Source organism: Mobula hypostoma, chromosome 2 (genome assembly GCF_963921235.1).
Source record: "Mobula hypostoma chromosome 2, sMobHyp1.1, whole genome shotgun sequence".
Taxonomy (NCBI): Eukaryota; Metazoa; Chordata; class Chondrichthyes; order Myliobatiformes; family Myliobatidae; genus Mobula; species Mobula hypostoma.
Window position 1 is genome coordinate 27734018 of NC_086098.1, and position 27017 is coordinate 27761034.

General features: G+C 40.8%; 1 protein-coding gene across 2 annotated transcripts; it reads left to right on the top strand.

Moving 5' to 3' along the window:
- The first annotated feature begins 13890 nt into the window (after nt 1-13890).
- tmem200a (transmembrane protein 200A) lies at nt 13891-24281 on the top strand. Of its 2 annotated transcripts, XM_063034720.1 has the most exons (3): nt 13891-14633; nt 16612-16734; nt 22138-24281. In XM_063034720.1, exon 3 carries the CDS (start codon nt 22153-22155, stop codon nt 23614-23616), a length of 1464 nt encoding a protein of 487 aa, XP_062890790.1. In that variant the 5' UTR covers nt 13891-14633; nt 16612-16734; nt 22138-22152; the 3' UTR covers nt 23617-24281. The 2 variants fall into 2 exon arrangements, with proteins under 2 accessions (XP_062890790.1, XP_062890782.1); XM_063034712.1 differs by lacking the exon at nt 16612-16734 and having other exon boundaries at nt 22138-24279.
- Nucleotides 24282-27017: the final 2736 nt, after the last annotated feature.

Consider the following 27017-nt stretch of genomic DNA (forward strand, 5'->3'; position numbering starts at 1 on the left):
TTTGGAGATGAGCAAAACCGTTTCTGTTGGCAAAGTCTTGACTGATACGATTTTCAGAAACAAGCAAGACCAGCTCATTGGGAAATGTGAAATTATTCCTATACATCTATCATTAAGAAAGAGTTAGGGGGTTATAGAATCGTAGCTGACTGGCATGCATAGATTAAAGAGGAAGTGCAGCCTTTCTTGATTATGTACGTATGAGTAGCGAGCAAAGTCATTGGACTTTTGTACTTGGACCAGAATCGTGATCAGTGCCATGGACCTCTAAGAGTCTTCAGGCCAGTTGTCATAAATCGGAGTCATCAAAGGGCAGAAGGGCGTGAGACTTGCAACACTAATAGTTGTTCTGTACTCTGTTTTAAACTTGTTTTGTTAATCCTTTGCACCACTTGGTAGAAGGGAGTGGGGGCTTGTTCTTTAATCAATAATTTAATACATTGTTTTAGACTTAATGTTTTCTATATCCTTGTATGTTTTACTTATCACTGATTAAGTAACTTTGAAGTGCTCTTTCTTCCTCATTGATCCGAATCCTCCAAACCTTTATTTTTCACTCACACAAGGTTCTCCAGGGACCTGTACCATTTCTCTTTCTAGTTCACATTAATTACACAGGGCACACTTTCTAAATCTGTAAACAATAAAATACTTGGAGGCCTAGTCAACTATGAGGAGGTTATAACAGGCTGGTGAAATGAGTGGATAGGTGGCAGGTGAAATGCTTCATTTTGGTAGGAAGAATAAAAGGGAGCATAAACCAGAGGGCATAACTCCAGAAGGGGTAAAGGAACAGAGATATTAGGAGACATGCACAAATTGTTCTAAAAACCGGGCAGATTGAGAAAGTGGTTAAGCAGACAAAAGCATACTCGATCCTGGGCTTCATAAATCGAGGCTTGGAGTACAACAGCAAGGAAATCACAATGAACCTTTATAAAACATTAGTAGGTCACAACTGAAACATCATTTGCTGTTCTGGCTACTATGCTGTGTATTTAATATTTCAGTAATATTTGCGTAATATAGAATACAGTGTATTCTTTGACTAAGCATTCTTGTTTATTTAAATAATTCATTATGGGTTATATGTAAAAATACATGAATTGCATAAGTCGTGACACTATCACGTGATAAATACATACCAAAGTAAAAGCTAAGTTAGACTCACATTTCCAGATCCTTTGTTTTCCTATCAAATAGCTTTTATGTTTTGGAGCTATGGAATATAACAGCAGCAATGAGGTATTTTTAAGATGAGCCCAAGATGACTATCTACTTGTTGAAGCACAGCGTTCGAGTTAAAAACAAGTGCTGTGAGAAACAGTTGAAACAAAAAAACAGTGCAGGACGTGCATCTTCAGAACGAACAGAGATGGTCGAGTTTAAAAAAGGCAGAAAATTGACAAATCAATGGGTTCATAAACAATGAGAACCTGGTGATAAATATCATACATAACAATAGCAGAAATGGCTGGCTATATTGGAAAGATCAACACATTCGATTGCACAACAGGTAACTGGGTTTTGAAAGCTGAACAAATTGAGCAGTATTTTGAAGCAAGTGAACTAGCCAATGAGAAGCGAGTGCCAATTTTGCTGAGTGCATTGGTTTTAAAGGCATACAGTTTGCTTAGATGTTTGATTGCTCCAAACAAACCAGCTGAAACGAGTTGTGCTGATATTGTGAATGTAATGTAGGAACATTTAGAACTGAAACCATTGTCGATTGCAGAACACTTTAAGTTTCATAAGCAGAATCAAAAGGAAGGTGAGCCCATTCCAGCGTATGTGGCTGAATTGAAAAGATTGTTTGAGCATTGTCAGTTCAGTGATGGTCTTAAAGATGCACTGAGAGATCATTTAGTTTGTGGAATCTGACAAGAAAGCATTCAAAAATGGCTCCTAACTGAAACACAACTTACATTTTAAAATACAGTTAAAATAGCTTTATCAATGGAAGTTGCAGACAGAGATGTAGTTGAGTTACCATCAGGAATGAAAGTGAGCATGAACAAAATTGCAAAGTCCAAACAGAAACCTGCATAGCTGAACAACTTGTGTTACCATGGTGACAGTGGCTCACATTCACCAACCAATGCAGGGTTAAAGGTGAAACATGCAGAAAATGCAACAAAGTAGGACATACACAAAGATCATGTTGACAACAAGTAGACTGCACAGAGAAGAAATAAAGATGAAAAGTCAACTAATTAAAGAAAAGCAATATTGCTTACACCAGAAGTGAACGGTAAATTAATTAAAATGGAATTGCTCACTGGCTCAGCTGTTTCAGTCATTCCACAAAATGAGATTAAATGGCATTTCAAAGTTACCAAACTGAAGCCCCAAGATATCCAACTCTGAACTTCAACTGGAGAAAAGATAACTCCTGTGGGAGTGACATTCATAACCGTGAAATACAACAACCAACAAGCCACATTGGAATTGTATGTTTTCGGATGACTTTGCCATAGTTGGATGCATCAGCAAGGGAGATGAGGCTGAGTACAGGGCTACAGTAGGAAACTTTGTCACATGGTGTGAGCAGAATTATCTGCAGCTTAATGTGAAAAAGACTAAGGAGCTGGTGGTAGACCTGAGGAGAGCTAAGGTACCGGCGACACCTGTTTCCGTCCAGGGGGTCAGTGTGGACATGGTGGAGGATTACAAATACCTGGGGATACGAATTGACAATAAACTGGACTGGTCAAAGAACACTGAGGCTGCCTACAAGAAGGGTCGGAGCCATCTCTATTTCCTGAGGAGACTGAGGTCCTTTAACATCTGCTGGACGATACTGAGGATGTTCTATGAGTCTGTGGTGGCCAGTGCTATCATGTTTGCTGTTGTGTGCTGGGGCAGCAGGTTGAGGATAGCAGACACCAACAGAATCAACAAACTCATTCATAAGGCCAGTGATGTTGTGGGGATGGAACTGGACTCTCTCACGGTGGTGTCTGAAAAGAGGATGCTGTCCAAGTTGCATGCCACCTTGGACAATGTCTCCCATCCACTACATAATGTACTGGTTGGACACAGGAGTACATTCAGCCAGAGACTCATTCCACCGAGATGCAACACAGAGCGTCATAGGAAGTATGACTATGACTATGACTATGACTAAAAACAGGAGGGCCAGCATTGTGGAATCAGGACTGGCTGTGACAAATACAAGTTGGTTAGAGATTCATCCACCATTTCCGTGCCACCACCCTGCAATAGAGCCAACTGAAAGCAAACCAAGGAAGGTACTGGATGATGCCACAGCAGTGTTCAAGGATGGCATCAGCAAACTCAAACATATAAAGGGTAAAGTAGTGTTAAATGAGAATTCCACAGTTTTACAAAGCCCTCCTGGTTCCTTATACCATGCATGATAACGTAGCCAGTGAGCTAGATCACATGGAGGCTGAAGGAATTCTTGCCAAGACTGAGTGAAGCTCATGGATAATGCCAGTGGTCCAAGTGGCCAAGTAGAATGGGTCTGTCAGGAAATGTAATGATTTTAAGGTCACCATCAACCCACTATTGAAAATGGATTAAAACCCTCTGCCAGGAGAGAGGATATCTTTGCAAACCTTTCCAGAAGGTAACACTTCAGCAGAGTGGACTGAGCTGAGGCCTACCTACAGATGGAGATGGAAGAAGAGTCCAAAACATTTCTGACTATAAATGCTCACAAAGGGCTTTATGGCCATAATAGGTTTATTTTTGGGGTGGCATCTGCACCTGAATTCTGGCAGAAAACTATGGATCGGGTGCTGCAAGGCTGTCCAGGCACTCAATATTACCAGATGACATCATTTTTACTGGTAAGGATGACAAGGAACATCTCCAAAATCTCAAGACAGTATTAAAATTTCGGTGGGAGGAGAAGATGGCGGCGTGACGCAGCGCGCACGGCCATTCTGAATGATATTGATTATGTGTAACTAGGGGCCGTGCATAATCTGGATTTGATGGAAACAGCCGTGAGAAGCACGGAGGAACACCTGGAGTAACTTCTGAATTGCTGCTTCGCTGCCACTGCTACTGTGCGGTCGAGAATCTCCGGAGACGAAGGCCCCAAATCCTCAGCTTTGCCTATTGCCTGTTGCCGGGGCCAGGGTTGAAGCGCTCGGCAGAGATGGTGCTCGGTGCTCGGTGTCGGAGAGCTGGTGGGAGGCTCGGAGTTTTCGGACGGACTCGGAGTCGGACTGTGGTCGGATGCTTCCAGTATGCTGCATCGGCAAGTTGGCGGCGCTGGAGGTTTACCATCTGCATGAGATGATGGGATTTTCAAGAGACTTTGAGATTTTTACCGTGCCATGGTCTGTTCTTATTAAATTATGATATTGTTTTGCACTGTTGTAACTATATGTTATAATTATGTGGTTTTTGTTAGTTTTTAAGTCAGTTTGTCATGTGTTTCCGTGATATCATTCTGGAAAAACATTGTATCATTTCTTAATGCATGCATTACTAAATGACAATAAAAGAGGACCACGTGTCCTCATAATCTAAATGATTAGGAGATTATGGGCTCAGGGCACAGTGCAACAAGTATGAATCCTCTAAACCAAGCATCACTTACTGCGCTCACACCATCGACGTGCAAGGATTAGGCAAGTGCGCTGAGAAAATTGTGGATGCCCCAAGGCCAAAGGACATGTCACAGTTGTGGTCCTTTTTGGGATTTGTCAATTACTATAAATTTCCAGTCAAACTTGACCACTGTGCTCCACCCCTTGAACTCATTACTACTGATCAGAAAGAAATAGCCATGGACAAAGCAGTGTGAAGTGGCTTTTCAAAGCAGTGGTGAAGGAAATGGTGATGTTAGACCATTGTCCAGTGAAGCTTCTCGTGCACTGCTCGCGATGCCAACACATCCAGAAGGAAGGTGTCGAGAGTCAGCTCCTAAGCTGTCAGGACCACGTCCTGCTGATCCTACAATACAAGAGCCTCAGAAGAGGCCTCAGAACCTGAGATTGTCTCACAGTCACAATTCTCACTTGCCAAGCAGAGGGATCCCCCTTGTCAGGGAAGACATTATCCCACATGTGTGGGAATGCCTCCACAGTGAGTAAATGTTTAGACCTGAATGGAACAATTTAAAGTTTACTTTGCCGTGGATGTCAAAACAGTGATTGTATTATATCGTACACTGTACATGGATATAAGTTGCATATTGAGTTGGATTTTATAGCTAAGCAGGGAGAAGTGTTGTGCATTTAATATTTCAATAACATTTGAGTAATATCGTAAATGGATTGTTTAAATAAGTATTCTTGTTCATTTAAATAATTCATTATGGGTGATATGGAAAAATACATGAATTGCATACGACACGAAGCTACCCTGTGATAAGTACATGCCTTGCTTAAAGTAAAAATGAAGTCAGACTCTCATTCCCAATTCCTTTGTTTTCTTTTCAATTAGGTTTCATGCTTCGGATTTACAAAACATAACACACCATAGTAAGAAAAAAATGTGAAGGCTTTTGAGAGTAAGAGTTCGGCACGGACTAGACGGACCGAGATGGCCTGTTTCTGTGCTGTAATTGTTATATGGTTATATGGTTAAGATGCAGAAGAGATTTACCAAAGATCAGGAATTGTAGCTCTGTGAATAGACTAGAGAAAGTGGAGTTATTTAACTGGGACAGTCAAGGTTGTGAGGGGATCTACAAAAAATGTGTCGGCTTTAGATTAAATAAAGAGAGAAAATCTTTCAAGCAACACACATCAAAGTTGCTGGTGAACGCAGCAGGCCAGGCAGCATCTCTAGGAAGGGGTACAGTCAACGTTTCGGGCCAAGACCTTTCGTTAGGACTAACTGAAGGAAGAGCTAGTAAGAGATTTCAAAGTGGGGGAGGAGGGGGAGATCCAAAGTGATAGGAGAAGACAGGAGGGGGAGGAATGGAGCCAAGAGCTGGACAGGTGATTGGCAAAAGGGATATGAGAAGATCTTTCCATTGGTGGATGAATCTAAAATCAGAAGAGAGAGTGTCTACAAGAAAGATGAAGGGTGTATTGACTGAGTAGAAGAAAAGTATCTTTCCGCTGGAAGAAGAAACAAAAACCAGAAGAGATGGAATCAAACTAACATGAGGAAAATAGTTACTGTAAGTATTACAAACTGCAAGTGTTTAGGATCTGGACAGCTTTGCCAGTTAGCAGTGGAAGTAGATTCTATTGTGTCATTCAAGAGGGGAATGGATATATATGCAAAAAACAAAATTGAAGGCTATGAGAAGAGGATAGGGAAGTGAGACAAGTTGGATTGCTCTAGAAACAGTATAGACCCAGCAGACCAAACAGTGCCTTCCATCCTGTGATTCTGCCCAGAGAAGGCTATGAGAGATCAAAAGTAATAATCAACACCAGAGATTCTGCAGATGCTGGAAATCCAGAGTAACACACACACAAAATGCTGGAGGAACTCAGCAGGTCAGGCAGCATCTACAGAAATGAATAAACAATCAAAGTTTCAGGCCAAGACCCTTCATGAGGACTAAATGGAAGGGGAAGAAGGTAGGGGGAAGGGAGTTCAATCTGGCAGGTGATAGGTGAAACTAGATGAGGGGCGAGGGGAGAGGTGTGTGGGTGGAGGAGAGGGAATGAAGTGAGAAGCTGGCAGGTGATAGGTGGATGAGGTAAAGGGCTGAAGAAGGAGGAATCAGATTGGAAAGGACAATAAACCATGGGGGAAAGGGAAAGAGGGGCATGACAGGGAGGTGATAAGCAGGTGAGAAGGTGGCCAGAATGGAGAATAGAAGAAGAGAGAAAGGGAAGTTTGTATAAATTACTGGAAGTTAGAGAAATCGATATTCATGTTATCAGGTTAGAGACCACCCAGGCATTTCTCCTCCAACCTGAGAGTGACCTCATTGTGACTGTAGAGTAGGCTATGGATGATATGTTGGAATGGGAATGGGAAGTTGAATTGAAATGGGTGGCCATCGGGAAACCCCCCTTGCAAGCAGGACAAGTGCTAGACTTGCCCCTACACCTCCCCTCTCACTAACATTCAGATCCCCAAACAGTCCTTCCAATTGAGGTGACACTTCACCCGTGCGTCTGTCTGGGTTGCCTACCGTATCAAGTGCTCCCAGTGCAGCCCCCTCTATATTGGTCAGACCCAATGTAGATTAGAGAGTTACTTCATCGATGACCTTCTCTCTATCCATCACAAAAAAGCAGGATTTCCTGCTTCCCACCCATTTCAATTTGATTTCCCATTCTCATTCAGACATATCGATCATGGCTTCCTCTATGGTCACAATGAAGCCACTTTCGGGTTAGAGGAGCAACACCTCGTACTCTATCTGGGCAGCCTCCAAGTTGATGGCATGAACATTAATTTCCCTAACTTCTGGCAATTGTTTCTTTTCCCTGCCTCTCTTTTTCCAATTCCCACTCTCATTTTCCTCTTACCCCTTCTCTTCGTCACACCCGCTTTCTCACTTTGGTGTCTTTCCTCCTTCCTTTTCTTCCATAGTCCACTGTCCTGTCCTAAGAGATTTCTCCTTCCTCAGCCCTTCATCTCTTCCACCAATCATCTCCCAACTTCAACCCCCACAAATGATTTCACCTGTCACCAGCAAACTTATACTCCTTTCCATCTCCCCCACATTCCTATTCAAACTTCTTCTCCGTTTCTCTCCAGTCCTGATGAAGGGTCTTGGCCAAAAACAGCTGAGTTCCTCCAGCTTTCTACATGCGTTGCTCGAGAGATTAAAAAAAAATGTAGCTTGGCCGTGATGTGCTCTGATGTCAAGTCAGAATCTGACAATTGTCCACTGAAGTACTCTCAAAACCACTTATTCATGATTGAAAGTGCCAATGTATTTCAAGTTTAAAAGGTTATTTTTCATATGTGGAATACGCATAAACTGGAGATGGAGTTGCCTTTTCTGCTAGAATCACACAAATGTGAGTTATGCAAAATATATTTATGAATTCCTTTAGACGAGGATGAACTAAATTTCAAGACTGTAACATTTCACTGAAATATCTTACGATAAAGAAGTTTCAAACTTTTGCATATAGTTATCTGACTTCTACCAAACATTAAGGAAAAAATAGTTAGCACAGTACCAATGATCAGTGAACGACATTCAAATCCCACCATTCTCTGTAGGGAGTTTGTATGTTCACCTTGTGACTACATGGGTTTCCGCTGGGTGATCCAGTTTCCTCCCACGTTCCAAGTATGTATGGGTCAGGGTTAGTAAGTTGTGGGCATGCTATGTTGGTGCCAGAAGCACTGCGACAGTTGTGGGCTGCCCCAGCACATATTCAGTCTGTGTTGGTCATTGCCACAAATGGCACATTTCACTATATGTTACGATGTTTCAATGTACATGTGACAAATAAAGCCAAACTTTAAATCTTTAAATAAATGTATAGTGAATCTCCTGTGGCAATGGCGACAGGTACATGGTATATGGGGTAAGATCAGGGAAACAGAAGTGGCACATTGGCAGCAGAGTGGTACATCTAGTAGAGATGCTCCCTCATAGTAACAGTGACTTGATGCCTGATGTTGAGCACCAGTGTTGTCTGTACGCAGTTGGCATGCTCTCCCTGCGGACACATTGGTTTCTGCTGGATGCTCACCTTTCCTCCCATCTCCTAAGGCTCCCTGGTGTGAAGATGAGTGGTAGAATTTGGGGGAGTTGACTGGACTGTGGGTGGAATAGGATACAGGGGGGAATGGGATTCGCTGCAAAATGGCATAGAATTCATTGGCTGAAGAGCCTTTTTCAAATATTGTGAGGAAAGGGGCCAGGGGGTATGGAGGGAAAGCTGGGGCAGGGTTCTGAGTTGGATGATCAGCCATGATCATAATAAATGGCGGTGCAGGCTCGAAGGGCCGAATGGCCTACTCCTGCACCTATTTTCTATGTTTCTATGAAATGTGGGTGGATAAATTGGATGTGGAAAGCAATCCAGGCATTGGGAAGTCACTTAGATGTACAGGAGTCTAGTATTTGAGTTTGGTTTGGGGGGAAATTCCCAGGAAAATCCAGCATTTATAATTATCCTGAAAATGAACCACTTGTCAGGTCACTTTTAAGGATGAAATATTGGCTGCAATGATCAAAGTGATTCGACAAGTCATTGAAATGATCAAAGGTAGCAACTCATCTCTGATCACCATGCATTCAGAAAGGTTATCTCACAAGTCAGTGGGGTTTGGCAGTAGGAATCAACGTATATTCCTTAAGGACGCAGTGCTGTATCATCACAGACAGAGGTTTCTAATTACTGGAAATCTGCTGAGTGCCTAAACTGTGATTTACTTAGTTCTTGTATATGGTATAAAGCAGTGCAGGGAGTATAATAGTTAGCGTAACTCTGTTGCAGTGTCAACGACGCAGGTTCAGGTCCCACCACTGTCTGTGAGGAGTTTGTACGTTCTCCCCATTAGCACATGAATCTCTTCCATTCCCCCCACCTCCCGTGTGTAACCAGGTGGCGCAGAATCATTGAGCCAAAAAGGCCTGTTAACATGCTCTATCCACCCCCCCACAAAAAATATAAAGGTTCTCCAGAGTTTCCAATTGAAAAGAAACTTGGGCTTTTGCCCAAAGTAAATCACTTCCTTGATAGTCCTCATTGATCAGGAGGACCTCAAAAGAAACCCTTGTGGGAACAATTAAGCAAGTAGATTTTCAGCCCAAGTTATAATCCAGAGTCTTAGAAATGAATTGGAGCTCCCTGTATTTACTTGCTTAGAAGCACACTGAGATAAAATTTCTATTTTTTTAAAATATCAAAGAATCATGACAAATGAAAATGATTCCATGCAAAAGATCTGGGGATTTTCAAGGTACATGAGATTGGCACAAGCCATATTATTATCAACCTGCTGAACTTCATTTTGTGGCATCAGGCTAATTAGGTCAGATGCAGAATCCTCCTCAAGTAATGCCTCACATTAATGACAAGTACAAGGGGATCCAGTGTAATATATAGTAGTTAAATTACTGATGATACAAACGTAAGCTGATAAGAAATTTTGTGCGATGACTCAAAGAGCCTGCAAAGGGACAAATTCAGGGAATGGGCAAGAAGTTGGCAGATGGCATATAAATGTGAGGAAATGCAAATTCATCCATTGTAGAAGGAAGAACAAAGGATGTTAAATTATTTAAATGAAGAATACAAAATGCTATGCAACAGTGGGATCTGGAGTCTAGTGCATGAAACAGAAAGGATCAACATGCTCTATTGTCTATTGTCTATTGCTCGTAATTAGGAGGACTGAAGGAAGGTTAGTCTTTATTGCAGGGATAACAGGGTATAAAATAGGCAGGTTTGATGCAGCTTTACAATATGCTGGTGGGACAGCCCCTTGAGCATGGTTTACTGTTGATGTCTCCATGTTTAATGATGTACAGTACTGTGCAAATTCTTAGGCACATAAATATAGCTAGGGTGCCTTAGACTATGATATACTACTATATTTGTCAACGTGGAGCGGACAGCGAGTTTATAAATCTGGTGAGAGCAAAGGATGCTGGGAATGGCGATAGTGAAGCACCATGGGAAGGGTGTGGGACAGGTGGCAGAGAAGGAGTGCCAGGGAAGGGGGGTGGGTGGTGAGGGTGAAGATACATCCAGCCTGGGGACGCTAGACAAGGTCATTTGATTCCAAACAATTGGTTTATTGACCATTATAGAATGTCTCTCTGATGCTTCCCATTCCCTTGCCACGCCCTTCCCCTTTTCCCAACCATGTTTCCCCTTTCCTTGCACCATCCCCACTCTCAATCCACAGCAGAGACCTGTATCAGAATCAGGTTTATCATCACACATATATGTCATGATTTTTTTTGCGGCAGCAGTACAGTGCAATTCATAAAATTATTACAGTACTGTGCAAAGGTCTTAGGCAACCCCACTATATATATGTGCCTAAGACTTTTGCACTGTCCTGTACTTGCTTTGGAGGCAATGCGGAGAAGATTGAATGAATTCTGGGATCAAGTGATTGACATATAAGGATAGGATAAGCAGATTGGAGCTGTAATCATTGAAGATGGTTGACTGAAACATTTAACATTCTGAAGGGGATTGATAGCGTGGCTATTTGGTTCCCTGTAGAGCTCTAGAAATAATGTATATAGTTTCAGAATAAGATTAATAGCCCATTTTTAATAGTCCATTTAAAATAGAGAAGAGGTATTTCTTTGCTCAAAGGATCATGGTTGCCCAGAATTCTCACCCCAAGAGAGCTGTGGAGGCAGTGTCATTAAATATATTCATGACAGAGTTTGACAAGGATTTAAAATATAAGAGAGAATTGCACAGGAGGGAAACAGGCTCACTATCAATTACTACACTGATCCTACACTAATCCATGTTATTCACCTCACTTTCCCATCAACACCTTGCCCCAAGACTCTACCACCGACCCACACACTTGGGAAAATAAATAGCAGCCAAATAACCCACCAGACAAAGTCTTTGGGATGTGGAGGAAACTGGTGCACAGGGGAAACTCACACAGTCACTGGGGAAATGCGCAAATTTCAGACAGACGGCACTGGAGGTAGGGATTGAAACCCGGGTCAATAGAGCCAGCAGGTCCACTAATTCCTTTACTGTGCTGCTCTGAAAGAGGAAGCAAGAAAGTTATGGTGAAGCCAAGATTTGATCAGCCATGATCTTGTTGAACAGTGAGGCAGATGCGAGGGGCCGATTACCTTATTCCTGGTGTTTTTATCGTCTGATATCATTCTCATCCCAAAGGATTTGCAGTTCATAGATCCTACACCATTCTTTGTTATCTCAGAATGCTTTCACCTGCCCTGAAAGCAATCCGAGATTTTTTAAAAAAAGCAGAATCCACACTAAGAATTAACTGATGTCCCGGTGAGAATTGACTTTCAGCTGCGATGAGGCTGAGTTGTAACAAGGTGTCGAACTGCGATGTAGTTTAGTCTTTACACTTACATTATAAGCTACTGTGACTGATTTCTAGATGAGTCATTGATCCACAGGGAAATGTTGCTAGACAGGGGATTTGTTTGGTTTCCAAGCAGTGTTTTATCTTTAATTGATAAGGAATCACGTCACATCATGTGCAAAAAATTATTAAAATGGCCATCCTGATCTTAATGCAAAGAAATCCCTCTACACAGTGTTTATTTAATGATTTGGACCCTTTTATGACAGTAATAGGGATGAGCTTCCCTGCCTGAAATGGTGTGTGTAGATGGAAAAGTAATCAGCACGTCCACTGGATCTAAGCAACAGGATGTGTGTTATAAAAGTAATTTCAAATCTCTAAAGAGGAGCCAGAAAGCAGCAGCTGGGGAAGAAAAGAATGCTTTTTGCATTCAATAACTGACAACTATCTAAAAGATGATGGGTTGTTAAAGATTTAACTTTGGCACCCTTAGATAATGGTGATCTGTGTGGTCCATATCCGTGATGGCCTATTTGAGAAATTAACAGCAAGCACCGAATGGAAAAGAAGTCCATTCATTTAAAACAACACCAGGAATTGTTGGAATGAATCCATCTATCTTAATATTTAAGGTGGTGAATAGATGCTGGTTGAGCAGATAGCTTTATTGCTATCACTGTTATCCCTTTGCTAAATTTCCCAGTGAACGAACAAAGCCTAACATTTGTTGAGGAAACACACACATCGCTCAGGGTTTATTTATTATTTGGCAAGGGGAATCTTACATCACTTACTCCAGAGATAACACTAGCCTGCATAGAAATGCCTGAATATTTTATCAGGAGTGGAGGGAATAGCTGGTAGAACTACTGATACATAGCCCCAAGAGACTCAGCATCAACCTTGAACTTTGGTGCTGCCTGTGCAGAGTTTGCATGTTCTGCCTGTGACTGTGCGTGTTTCCTCCCATATTCCAAAGTGGTACAAGTTGATAGTTTAATAACAACTATGAACTGCCCCTAATGTGCAGGTGAATAGTGGAATCTATGGGGAGTTGATAAGAATTTGGGGAGAATAAAACCATAAGATTGTTATCAGATTAGTGTGAATGTTTGGTGCAGATTCAGTTTTCTTGCTGTATCTCTCTGTCTTCCTCTGTGTGTAAACACCCATGGCTCTTTCCAAAAAGAATGTTGGTGGTAAGTCAGAAACTATTGAATTCTATATTTCATGCTCTTAAGTGCTGTGGATATTGACCCTGTGCTGCTGGCGGAGGAGAGCAGATTGTTGCCGAATTTCTCTGAAAAATTATGATTGTTTTTGGAACAAAGGCTTTAAAATTTAACAAATGATCCAAGATGTTAATGAAAGTTCAACAACATGTTTCCAAATCAGGTTGGTATGCAACTTGGGATAGAAGATGGTAGCTCTCCAGTTCCTGCTGCTTTTGTCCCTTAATGCAGCAGAGGCCATGCACTTCTGAGAGGCTGTAATGAATCTTGCAGTCAATGCACACAGTGGAAGAGGAGACAATTGTTTTACCATGGTGGATGGAGTCTGGTCAAGTGGATAGCTTTATCAAGAATATCCATTGCATTTTTCTGATGCTAAGCCTCCTTTTAGTCAACATTTTAAGTAAAGACATATACCTGGTTTTTATTTGGCAAGGTGTATTTGAAGGTTGACGAAAGTTTACATCTGAGATAAAAAATACTGTCTTAAACTTGCTACTTTAGCAGGAAGCACCCTACTTCATCCAGGGAACTGTATTGGATGACATGGACCAAGTGTAGCCCAGTGAATTCACACCCTATGTAACTCTCACAGGGGGAGATTTCAAACACGGGTTGGGGTGGTGGTGGGAATGTTCTACTAATGCAAATCAGATGCGGGATATCGGAGGAGCCAATGAGCGTCCATCAGAGGTGGATACATATGTACAGAGGAACGAAGAGTAAGACAGACAGAAACCTACTGCTCCGATATGCGTCACATTCCTGGTTGGGGAAAGATCACGTGACTGACATTAGTCCTAGTTTTCTTTGGTGTCTGACACTTTCAGTCTGAGCTTTGGTTTTTAGCAGGACCTGATCCGGAACACAGAAGACAGCACGTTCCGCCGTCTAATCAGCTAAGTAACACACAGTAGTCACCAGAAAAAGTTAAACAACAATAATGTATTTTTTTAAGGAGTTCGCCATTTGAAAACAATCTTACGGGTTCATTTCATAATTATCGGCTTTTAAATTTGTTCAGCTTGAAGAACTGAGATTATATGAAGTCAACTTTTTTCCCCCTCTTCTTCTGTAGCAGTTAGAGAGCTGAGTGAGGGAGTGTGAGCGCTGCCTGACATTTCATTCGATCCGCTCCCCTCGGCGGGGGTCGGCACGTTTGCATCCTTTTGTGAATTCAATTCGAGAATGCCGACAGCTCTCTTTGTCCCCCGGGAGTAGTTGCCCAGTCCGCCTGCAAATGACCAAGGAGAGGAGCCGACGCGAAAGGGGGTCAGAAATGGTTCAAGACAAGCTCTCTGTCCACGAGAAACGCGGGAATGTAGCGACGGTGAACTGAGAGACAGAAAGTTCAAACAATACCGAAGATGGTGACTGGGCAGCTCGATTCTGGTGAAAAGAGATCATTGGTAACAAAGGATTGCGTTCGGTGAACGGATTCCCGCTCCTGCTGCTGCCAGTTATAACAGGATTTTGTAATCTTCCCGTGTTCAGGTGAGTTTCACGTTTCAAATGAAGTCTATATACAAATCTAAAACCTCTGCTCGCTATTCCTTTATGTCCCTGTCAGGGAGGCAGACTATTTAGCGCCCTGTACTCTGCTCGGAGAGGATACTGCAATCGGATGTCTTGCGGGGAGTAAGTGTTGTCATTGCAGGAGTGTGTTTCAATTTCATGGCATTTTACGGAATAATTAAGGAGAATCGCTGCTGTAAGTGTGCGGTAGGATCAGAGATTACAAACTGAAAGGCCATCGAACTGCCACTGCGAAGGCAAACTGCATTAGTACTTGTTGCAAATGTATACAACTGTGTCTGACTTCGAGGGGCGATGGGTGAAAAGAGACTTCACGGCTCCGACCTGAATAGTGGTACAAACGAAAATCTGGAGCTTTGAACCCAGCCAGTTCTGATCCTTTAGCTAACAGCTAAAATAGGACGGTGTTACATTAAGGAACAATATATTGTTATCACATTTGATAATTTCCTTAAAGGGGCAGGATTAGCCCTATGGGCGTTTATAGAAATATGGGCATAGGCAGAGTGGTAGGAACTGACATTGTCTCAATTCCGCTATTGTCCGTGTCACTGAAAAGATGCATTTCTTATTGACTAACGGCTCAGACAAAGGGATCCCTTTTCTCGGAGTTGATCTTTGACCTGGGGTCTTTTTCCAGGTTATAATCGATATTCCTCTTGCGTTGGGGTGTGAAAATTGGGGATCGAAAACACAGAAATAGAGAAATAATAAGGAAAACGAACTCCGGTTCGCGTTTGGCTTTAATAAGCTCACTCCAAATACAACAGAACCCCGTTACAGATCAGGATGGGAGAAGGCGTTGCTCTATCGTGCAACGTGAAGAAGATTGCCCACAAGTGATAGTCTGGGCACCAGAGCGGTCTCGGTCAATGTCACGGGCAGTGGAATGTTCGAACAATGCTTTGTGTGTCGATGCTACGGCTATGAACCATAATCTCAGACTAACTACAAAGAAAGATACAAATGATCAATATAGTCTCTTCCAGTTTATTCCGTTTCGGTCAGTCCTAGCACCACGTGGAATTCATCGCATTTCTTTCTGCTTAATGTTGCGCTGGAGTTTCAAACATTCGCATTCCTGGGGAGAAATGTCCAGTTAATTCCTGTCTCAATGGGCGCTGTTGACTTCATTCCTTTGTCAGTCCATCACTTCACATGCTGTCAAAGACAAATAATCGATGATAGCCTCCCTCCCTCGGTGTTACGAGCGATATTTTCACCAGAGGCAGAACTATGATACATTTACCTCTCTAACATCGTCTGACTGGAATTGCTGAGAAATAGCCAGAATACCTCCTGGAATGATTTCTCTTTACACCTTGGGTAGTTATCAATGTTTAAGATTCAGTGTTATTATGAATAACTGCTACATTAATTCAAAGACGTGATTAGCAATTCTAGATAGTGTATAATACTTTAAAGAGGAAGAGATTTAAAGCAAAGCTGAGCAGGAAATGGAGTTCGACATATTTCGGTTACTAGATTGTATTCTCACAAAGGACTGGCCGTTCAGCACCAAGAAGAGAATGACTTTCTTCACCCAGAGAGAAGGGAATCTTTGGAATTTTCCATCCAAAAAGGCTGTGGCGGCCCTGTTACAGAGTATATTTAGGACAAATAAATTCTATAAGCACATCAAGGGATAAGAGGTAAAAGATAAGTCATGATCCTGCCTGATATCAGAATAAGACTGAGGTGAATAATCTACTCCCGCTTTAGTATCAAGTACTTAATTGAACCATTACATTAGTTAATCAAATTACTAAATAGTTTCCTAATGGGCTATGGCATTTTAAACATGGATTAGTGTGCACAAACTTTTTCCAATTGGAGTCTATGAGTAATATTTATGCTTTGTTCTCAAAATAAAGTGGTTCTCATACAGTGCAAATGTAAAAGAATGCATCTTCCACATGCCTTTATATTCTTATAGGGTTGGGACATCTATTTCAAGATCAAGTTGGCCCCTCGCTTCCTGTGATATACAATCCTGCTTCAGCCAAAAAACTCAAATTTATTGCAGTTTTCCTTTCCAGTGTTCTGTTCAAAGTCTAATGTAAGTTTATTATTAAAGTACATACTATGTCACCATACACAATCCTGAGAATCATTTTCATGTGTGCATACTCAATAAATTCAATATTGAATTGAATTGACTTTATTTGTTACATCCTTCACATACATGAGGAATAAAAATCTTGACGTTACGTCTCCATCTAAATGTGCAATGTGCAGTCATAGTATTTATAATAAATTATAATAAGTAGAACAATCAATGTAATATAGAGTACACTCAAATCAGTATGAGTTCATCAGTCTGATGGCCTGGTGGAAGAAGCCGTCCCAGAGCCTGTTGGTCCTGGCTTTTATGCTGCGGTACCGTTTCCGGGATAGCTGGCATAGACTGTGGTTGGGATGGCTCGGGTCCCCAGTGATCCTTTGGGCACTTTCTACACACCTGTCTTTGTAATTGTCCTGAATCATGGGAAGTTCACAACTACAGATGCGCTGGGCTGTCCGCACCACTCTCTGCAGAGCCCTGCATTTAAGGGAGGTACAGTTCCCATACCAGGCAGTGAGGCAGCCAGTCAGGATGCTCTCAATTGTGCCCCTATTGAAAGTTCATGGGATTTGGGGGCCCATAGCAAGCTTCCTCAACCGTCTGAGGTGAAAGAGGTGCTATTGTGCCTTTTTCACCACACAGCTGGTGTGTACAGACCACGTGAGGTCCTCGGTGATGCGGATGCTGAGGAACTTGAACCATAATAGAATCAATGAAAGGCTGCACCCACAGGAAAGATTGACAACCAGTGTGCAAAAGACAACAAACTGTACAAATACAAAAATAAATAAAAAATAATAATAAATAAGCAATAAATATCAAGAACATGAGATGATAAAAGTGAGTCCATAGGTAATGGAAACAATTAAGTGATAAGCAAGAGAAGTAGAGTGAAGGAGTCCCCTTGGGTACAAGATCTGATGGCTGAGGGGTAATAACTATTCCTAAACCTTGTCTTGTGAGTCCTGAAGCTCCTATATTTTCTTCCTGATGGCATCAGTGAAAAGAGAGCATGACCTAAGTGGTGGGGGTTCCTGATGACGGAACCTGCTTTCCTGCACCAATGCTCCATGTAGATGTGCTCTGTGGTGGGTGGCATTACCCGTGATGGACTGGACTGTATCCACTACTTTTAGTAGGATTTTCACTTCAAGGTCATTGGTGCTTCCAAACCAGGCGGTGACGTAGCCAGTCAATATATTCTCCACCACATATCTATATAAGTTTGTCAAAGTTTTAAGTGTATCTTCACAAACTTTTAAGGAAGTAGTGGTTCATATTTGTATATTTGGCCAGTCATTACAATTAAAGTTATAGAATCAGCATCTGACAAAATAGACTGTACTGAGAGAATTTACTCAAAAATCTTCTGTTCACATGACCTATTATTCTGGCCATTATTAAAGTGACATGTTGGATTAATAGTTTCAACAGTAGCAGATTGTGATTTGAGAAAAGGGCAAACTAATATTTACACAGAAGTCTGAAGTTGGGGAAGAAAGCAGTACTTGCTGACATTTTCAGCAGTTTATTTCCAAGCATGTTCCCAGGTTAAAATAATCAAAGACGAGGGAATGGCGAATGAAAGCTGATTATTTCCAATAGTGAAAGAGACTTTGGTACTGTATTAAATGCAAGAGATTTGGAACTAAAGAGAGCAAACAGATTTTTTTGCATGAAGTTTTGTGGAAATTGGTTTTGGACACAGTGACTGAGGCAAAAGCATGTCAATATTGAAGATTAAATTTTGACAAAGCTGAGGGACTAGATACATGAGAACAAAAGTTGTAGGGCCGTAACAGTGTTCTTGTGAAAAGCCGACATATTTATTGGGCCAAATTTTTTTCTGCTCATGCTGCATCAATTCTATTATTCTCAGAAAATGGTTAAAAGGAACATAAGAACAGGGTAGATAAGCATGATTAAAGCTATTTACTCTAGTGAGGGATATCTACTAAATGAATTGATCAGACAAGCCTCAGAAAGGTCCTTGCTTTTGCAGTTACCATGTCTATTTCTATTAAACACTAATTGTAAAATATGAACAAAACCACAGATACACAGCTGTCAATTTGAAAATTCCCCATTTTTCAAAACTTGCAAAATTTCTCATCCTTAATGCTCTTGAAAAGAAAAATGTTCCAACTCACTCTCCATCATTCCATTATGACTGATTTATTATCCCTCTCAACCTCATTCTCCTGCCTTACTAATCAAGAACGTATTAAACTCTCATTTAAATATACCCAATGACTTGGCCTCCACAGTCTTCTGAATTCGATAGATTCACCACCCTTTGGCTAAAGAAATTCCTTCTCATTTCCGATCCTTCTATTCTGAGGTTGTGTCCTTTGGTCCTAGACTCCCCTAGACAGGAAACAAGATAAGGCCATAGGATATAGGAGCAGAGTTAGGCCTTTTGGCCCATCGAGTCTGCTCCATCATTTCATCATACCTGATCCAATTTTCCCCTCAGACCGGATCTCCTGCTTTCTCCCCATATCCCTTCATGCCCTGACAAATCAAGAAGCTATCAATCTCTGCCATAGATGTACATAAAGACTTGGATTCCACAACTGGTTGTGCCAAAGAATTCCACAGATCCACCGATCTCTTGCAAAAGAAACCCCTCCTTATTTCTGTCCTAAAAGGAACCCCCTCTATTCCAAGGCTGTGTCCTCTGGTCTTAGACTCTCCCACCATAGGAAACATCCTCTCCACATCCACTGTATCAAGGTGTTTCACCATTTGATAGGTTTCAATGAGGTCAACCCCCATTCTTTTGAATTCTAGTGAATATGGGCCCAGAGCTATCTTCATTTAATCCTGGAGTCATTCTCGTGAATCGGATTTGAACCCTCTCCAGTTTCAGCACATCCTTTCCAAGATTTGGGGTCCAAACCTGCTCACAATACTCCAAATGAGGCCTCACCCATGCTTTACAAAGTCTCAATATTACATTCTTTCTTATATATTCTAGTCCTCTTGAAAGGAATGCTAATATTGCATTTGTCTTTCTCACCACAGACCCAACCTGCAAATTAACTTTTAGGGAATCCTGCACAAGGACTCCCAAGTCCCTTTGCACCTTCGGTTTTTGTATTTTCTCTCCTTTTAGAAAAAAGTGAACCCTTTCATTTCTTCTACCAAAATGCATGACCATACACTTCCCACATGGCCATTTTTTGCCCATTCTCCTAATCTGTCTTAAGTCCTTCTGTAGCCTCTCTACTTCCTAAAAACTACCTGTCCCTCCACCTATCTTTGTATCATCTGCAAACTTTGCTACAAAACCATCAATTCCATCGTCCAAATTATTGACAAATAATGTCATAACGATCAGTCCCAACACAGTCCCTTGTGGAACACCATTAATCCCCAGCAGCTAACTGGAAAAGGCTCCCTTTATTCCCACTCTTTACTTCCTGCCAATCAGCCATTGCTTTAGCCTTAATAGAATCTTTCCTGTTATACCATGGGTTCGTAACTTGTTAAGCAGACTTGTGTGTGGCATCTTGTCAAAGGCCTTCTTAAAATTCAAATACGCAACATCAACTGATTCTCCTTTGTCTATCCTACTTGTTATTTCTTCAAAGAATTCCAACAGATTTGTCAGGCAAGATTTTCCCTTAAGGGAAACCATGCTGACTATGGCCTATTTTATCATGTGTCTTCAAGTGCCCTGAGACCTCATCCTTCATAATCAACTCCAACATCTTCCCAACCACTGAGATCAGACTAACTGGCATATAATTTATTTTTGACTGCTTCTTCCCTTCTTGAAGAATGGAGTGATATTTGCAATTTTCTAGTCTTCCAGAACCATTCCATAATCTAGTGATTCTTGGAAGATCATTACTAATGCCTCCACAATCTCTTTAGCTACCTCTTTCTGAAAGCTGGGGTGTATACCATCTGGTCCAGGTGACATCTGTCTTCAGACCTTTCAGTTTCCCAGGAACCTTCTCTCTAACTTCATACACTACTTCCACCACACTAGTGTCTTCCACAGTAATGCAAAATACTTACTCAGTTCACCCACCATTTCATTGTCTCCCCTACTACATCTCCAGCATTGTTTTCTAGAGGTCTGATATCCACTCTCACCTCTCTTTTACACTTTATGTATCTGAAGAAACTTCTGGTATCATCTTTAATATTATTGGCTTGCCTGCTTTCGTATTCCATTTTTACTTTCTTAAATGACTTTTTAGTTGCCTTTTGTTGGTATTTGAAAGCTTCCCAATCCTCTAACTTCCCACTAATGATTGCTCTATTATTACCTCTCTTTGGCTTTTATGTTGGCTTTGACTTCTCTTGTTAGCCACAGTTGTGTCATCTTTCCTTTAGAATACTTCCTCCTCTTTGGGATGTATATATCCTGTGCCTTCTGAATTGCTTCCAGAAATTCCAGCCATTGCTGCTCTACCATCATCCCTGACAGTTTTCTTTTCCAATTAATTCTGGCCATCTCCTCTCTCATACCTCTGTAATTCCCTTTACTCCACTGTAATACTGATACATCTGACTTTAGCTTCTCCTTCTCAGATTTCAGGGTGAATTCGATCATATGATGATCACTTATCCCTAACGGTTCTTTTACCTTAAGCTCCCTAATCAATTCTGGTTCATTGCACAACACCCAATCCAGAATAGCTGATCCTATATTGGGATAATGATGAAACTTGTTGGTTCTACTATCATTCATTAGTGAGTTAACAACCAATTTTAACAAACACCCAGTAAACTTAACATCTTTTAAAAGTGTCTCTTCACTCTTGCCATCCCATTACTTAGTACAATCCACATTTTGTCCAGGTATGTCGCAAGGTGATTAGTCAACCATTTAGTTCCTGAAAACTGCTATATAATGAAACAACAGATAGCATAATGATTGTGCAGCAGTTGCCCATCACTTTCTGTATGAAACAATTTGACGTCCATGTACTCATATCGCTCGTATGCCTTGTTGGTAACTAAGCGGAAGGCAAGTATTTCTTTGATTGTCATGTTGCACTACTATCACAATTACGACTTCTCTTGAGACTCTTAACGTAATAAACACATTAACTATTTACAATTGCATTAGAAGTACTTAAATTGCAAAAAAATAATAAACACTAATGATGTCAGTAAACACAGCTTAATCCTATCTTTGAATCATGGATAGAGCTTTAAGTAATGCCTATTGAGAGCGTTGTTTCCATGGTGGCCTTAATAAACTTTCATTATTTAAACAAATTTAATAAGAACTTGGTAGAAATGGGATTAGTTTTATTGCCACTATGCATGTCTTTAATTGTTATAAATACGAAGTTACACAGATCTTTTGCCTCCTGTAACCATTGACAAAAGTTCAGCTGCCGTTCTGAAATTGTCCTGTTCTTGATATTCAAGGAAGAAGACAGTGCAATGATAGCTACAGGGGGTGTAATAACGGGGCTGGCAGCTCTGAAGAGACAGGACTCTGCCAGATCGCAGCATCCTCACCTTCCTCCTGCGTCTTCTGCGCCAGAGAAGAGGAGAGTCAAACGCAAGCCCAAAGCTGATGTTGTTGTCGTCAGAGGCAAAATTAGACTCTATTCCCCATCAGGGTTTTTCCTTTTCCTTGGAATTTTAATTTTGATGGTTGGGATCGCAATGGCTGTTCTTGGTTATTGGCCACAGGAGGTAGATAAGAAACATCCTGTGACTTCCAAATCTGGAGTGCTCAGTAATGGGTCTCATGTAATATCAGACCATGCCGGAGTATTAGTGGAATTTTTTGAGCAGCACTTACACTCCGACAAAATGAAAATGATTGGCCCTTTCACCATGGGGATAGGAATTTTCATATTTATTTGTGCTAATGCCATACTGCATGAAAATAGGGACAAAGAAACAAAAGTGATACACATGCAAGATATTTATTCTACTGTCATTGATATCCATAGCCAAAGAATTAAAGAGCAAAGACATATGAATGGGGCTTGGATTGGCCACGCTGGGGATCCCGATATTAAATGTTATGACAACCAATGTACTGCTAAATTGGCTGCAAATGTATTGCTCTCATTGTCTGGATCATCTAACGAAAGAATTGTTGCAATGAAATGGAACTCTTGTGATGAAGAAGATGGACCACCCAAGGAATTTACTACACTTTTACATCCCAAAACCCCATCAGCATCAAGCTCCATGTATCGGCTACAGCCTGAAACCCAGAGAGAGAAAAATAGCAATTCTAAGAAGTGTGAGACCAAATCTATTGTTTCGTCGTCTATCAATGCGTTCACACTCCCTGTTATTAAACTCAACAACTGTGTAATCGATGAACCTGAACTTGACAATATCACAGAGGATTCTGAGCTGAGTAAAGGAAGGGTGAAACACTCCTCCATGGCTTCCTTAACGGTACCGTCAACTGATACCAGTGACTCTTACAAACCACCTAATCCACGCCTGTTAAGAAGCAACACCACTGCAACAGGTGGAAACCCACCCAATTCACCTTCTGAGACATCCACGGGGATATTTCTATCACCAGGCATTCCCAAGAAAGAGTTTGGATCAAACACTTCCCTCCACATGCTGTCCTGTCACTCCAAGTCCTTGGACTTGGACAGAGGCCCCTTAACACTCACAGTTCAGACCGAGCAAAGAAAGCATCCAAGCTGGCCGAGGCTCGACCGTAGTAACAGCAAAGGTTATGTGAAACTGGAAAATAAAGAGGATCCTATGGACACAGTACCTGTGCCACAGACCTCTGCAAAGGGTGGTTATACAAATAAAGAGAAATTACTAATGATCTCAAGATCTCATAATAATCTAAGTTTTGAAAACAATGAATTTTTAGATAACAAGTTAAGACATGGAGCTTCGGAAACAAGGTTTTGAAGGAGTATCGATTTCTACCAAGTGTTTATATTTTAAGCTAATTTAAGAAACGTATTTGCAAGAAGTGCATGTCTATTTTAAAGAGAGCTTATTTTCAGTACAAATAAGGAATATTTGTAGATGGTGATCTGAACTGGCACCCTAAGTTCAATTTTTTTCCCATGTTGGTCAGGAGCATTGTTGACATATTTTATGCTGTGTTTGTTAGTTCTGCATAAACCAACTGCTCAGGTATTGATGGAGTACAAGTCTTAGTCCAGTCTTACAATAACACAGAACAAGTTTTACCTTCAGTTTATCCTCCATCCATGAGGGATAGGCAAAACTTATCTTTGAAGTTCAAGTGGTGTTAAATCTACGATAAGTATTATTCTAATGAAGGTGTATGAACATTGATTGAATGATAAATTGGGATGCAGGCATTTGTATTTCCAGTACAGAATTTGAGCCTGTACATTTCATGGCAATTACCAATATTTTGCTATAACCCCATATTAATGCCTGCAACATACATTTTGTTATTTTTGAAATAAAAATAAAATGTGTATAGCATACGAATTTTTTGTGTTTCTATTTTATCAATCATTGATCACATGGACATGGTGGTAACAATTTCCGCAGTAAAATCACCAGCAAGAACGGAACCGGCCAAGAATGGAAAGTTAGGAGTTGTGAAGGTTGCCTATTGTTTCTGTTATGTCTTATAACTTCAAAACATTAAAGTAATTCAAAGGAAGATGCAGGGAGTCCGAAAATGCGAGTGTAACTTTGTGTTTACTTTAAGCGAGGCACGCACATATCACATGGCAGCATGATGCCATACGAATACAATTAGTTTTACTCAGTTCCTGGCATAATAAAAAAAACATTCGTTTTCAGAGTTCAAAGTAAATTTATTTTCAAAGTACATATATGTCACCATATACAACCCTGAGATTTATTTTCTTGCAGGCATTCTCAATTAATTCATAATAGAATAATAACTATAATGGAATCAATGAAAGGGTACACCAACCTGGGTGGCCAGCCATGTGCAAAAGATAAACTTTGCAAATACAAAAAGAAAGAAATAATAGTAATAAATATTGAGAACATGAGATGAAGAGTCCTTGATAGTGATAAATAAATAAGCAATAAATATTGAGAACATGAGATGAAGTGTCCTTGAAAGTGAGTCGATTTTAAAGTAATTGCCCTACTTAGCTATACAAAATTCAGCTGTTTAAAGTAAGCCCCACTACTAATTTATTTTTCCTCCCATTCCATTGCAAAAATGCACAATCTATACCTGATGTGGTACCACTAACAGAACAAAATGTGATCTGATACAGAAGGTGACTTGTATCTTGTATCTTCAATTATATGTACACAGCTGGGCAGTTACTTGACAATGATGGCAAAGACATGCCTTCATAAACCTGTGTTGAACAGGATGGCAGTTGCAATTGCTGACAACACTGTTGAAATCAAGGTAAACCTTGCCTTATCCAAATTTCAAAGTTCAAAGAAACTTCAGTATCAAAGTACTTACAACATATGTCACCTAACCCTGAGATTTATTTTCCTGTGGCTATACTCAGCAAATCTATAGAATAGTATCTACAATAGGATCAATGAAAGACCAACCAGAGTGCAGAAGACAATAAACTGTGTAAATGCAAGTATAAATAAATAGTAATAAATAACAAGAGCATGAGATAAAGAGTCCTTAAAATGAGATCATTGGCTGTGGGAAGATCTCAATGAATGGGCAAGTGAGCATAGAGACTGATGGTTGACGGGTAGTAACTGTTTTTGAACCTGGTGGTGCGAGTGTTAGCTAGTTTCAAGAATATCTACATTGTCAGTCAATTTTCTGCCTAGAGCTGCATCAACCAAGTGACTGATGCATTGTTGGGAAGATCCGGCACCTTCATCTGCAACACCATAGTGTCAAACTTCCTAAATTACTGTGAGTTGTCTAATGTGAGCAAAGCCATTTGTTTAATCAATTGCTGTCTATAATCTGGCATCACCATTTACTCCGATCACTGATGCTCTCAAACGCACTATGCATAGTTGTCTCCTTTAATGGCTACAATCCAAAATTAAAACGCTGGAAATCTAAAATAAAAAGAGAACTGCACATCTGTGGAATAAAGAAACAGAGCTAGTGGTTCAGGTCAGTAACTCTTCGATGTTAATTCTTATTTTCTCTCCACAGTTGCTGTCAGAATCAAGTTTTTATTCCCTTTGTGGTTTAAATAGTTGTGCCATTGCTGGAGGCCCAGAGGATGCAGTTAAATATTGGCATGTTCAAGGTGACTCCCTGGTTGTTCTTGCAGGTCTGCAATAATAAGTACATCAAAATGCTACCTGTGGAGTTTCAAACAACATCATTTGCAGAATGTTTAGTGGCTTATTGTGATCCGAGAATAAGGAGAAAAGAAATGATGACAGCATTCAGCAAGTTATCAGGATTACAATGGAAAATACTCCGTTTTTCTATGCTAGCGTTTATGCTACAACTTAGATTCTCCATCCCTTTCATCTGTCTCATCAGCACAACAATTTGTTTGTTTCTTTATATTTTAGCTAGTAAAATTAAGATTAGAATATAGAACTCAGTCTGATGGCCAAGGTAATTTCTCCTGAAACCTCTACTGGATGTCATTAAATATTTAAACTTATAACCTAGTCTGAGATCCATTTTTGTGTGGGCATTCACAGAAACACTGTAGAATCAATGAAAGTCCACACCCAACAGGACAGACAACAAAATATGCAGAGTGAGGAAAAAAACACAAAATAATGTTAATACAATACTGTGCAAAAGTCATAAGAGCCATGAGTGAGGAGCTTGCCCAGGTGGATCGGCGGGCAATACTGGTGGGGATGACAGCAGAGCAGAGATGGCTGAAGTTTCTGGGAATAGTTCACAAGGCGCAAGATAGATATGGCCCACAGAGGAAGAAGTTCTCAGATGGCAGGGGTAGAAACCGTGGCTGACAAAGGAAGTTAAGGACTGCTTAAAAGCGAAGGAAAGGGTATATAAATTAGCAAAAGAGAGTGGGAAGGTGGAAGATTGGAAAGCTTTTAAAATCCAACAAAAGGCAACTAAAAAAGCTATAAGAAGGGAAAAGATGAAATATGAGGGCAGACTAGCCAATAATATAAAGCAGGATACCAAAAGCTTTTTCAGTTATTTAAAGAGTAAAAGGGATGTGAGAGTTGATATTGGACCGCTGGAAAATGATGCTGGTGAGGTATTAATGTGAGACAAAGAAATGGCAGATGAAGAATGGGTGCTTTGCATCTGCCTTCACTGTGGAAGACACTCTCAGTGTGCCAGAGGTCCGTGAGTGTAAGGAAACAGGCCTGAGTGCAATTGCTAAAACCTAGGAAAATGTGCTAGGCAAACT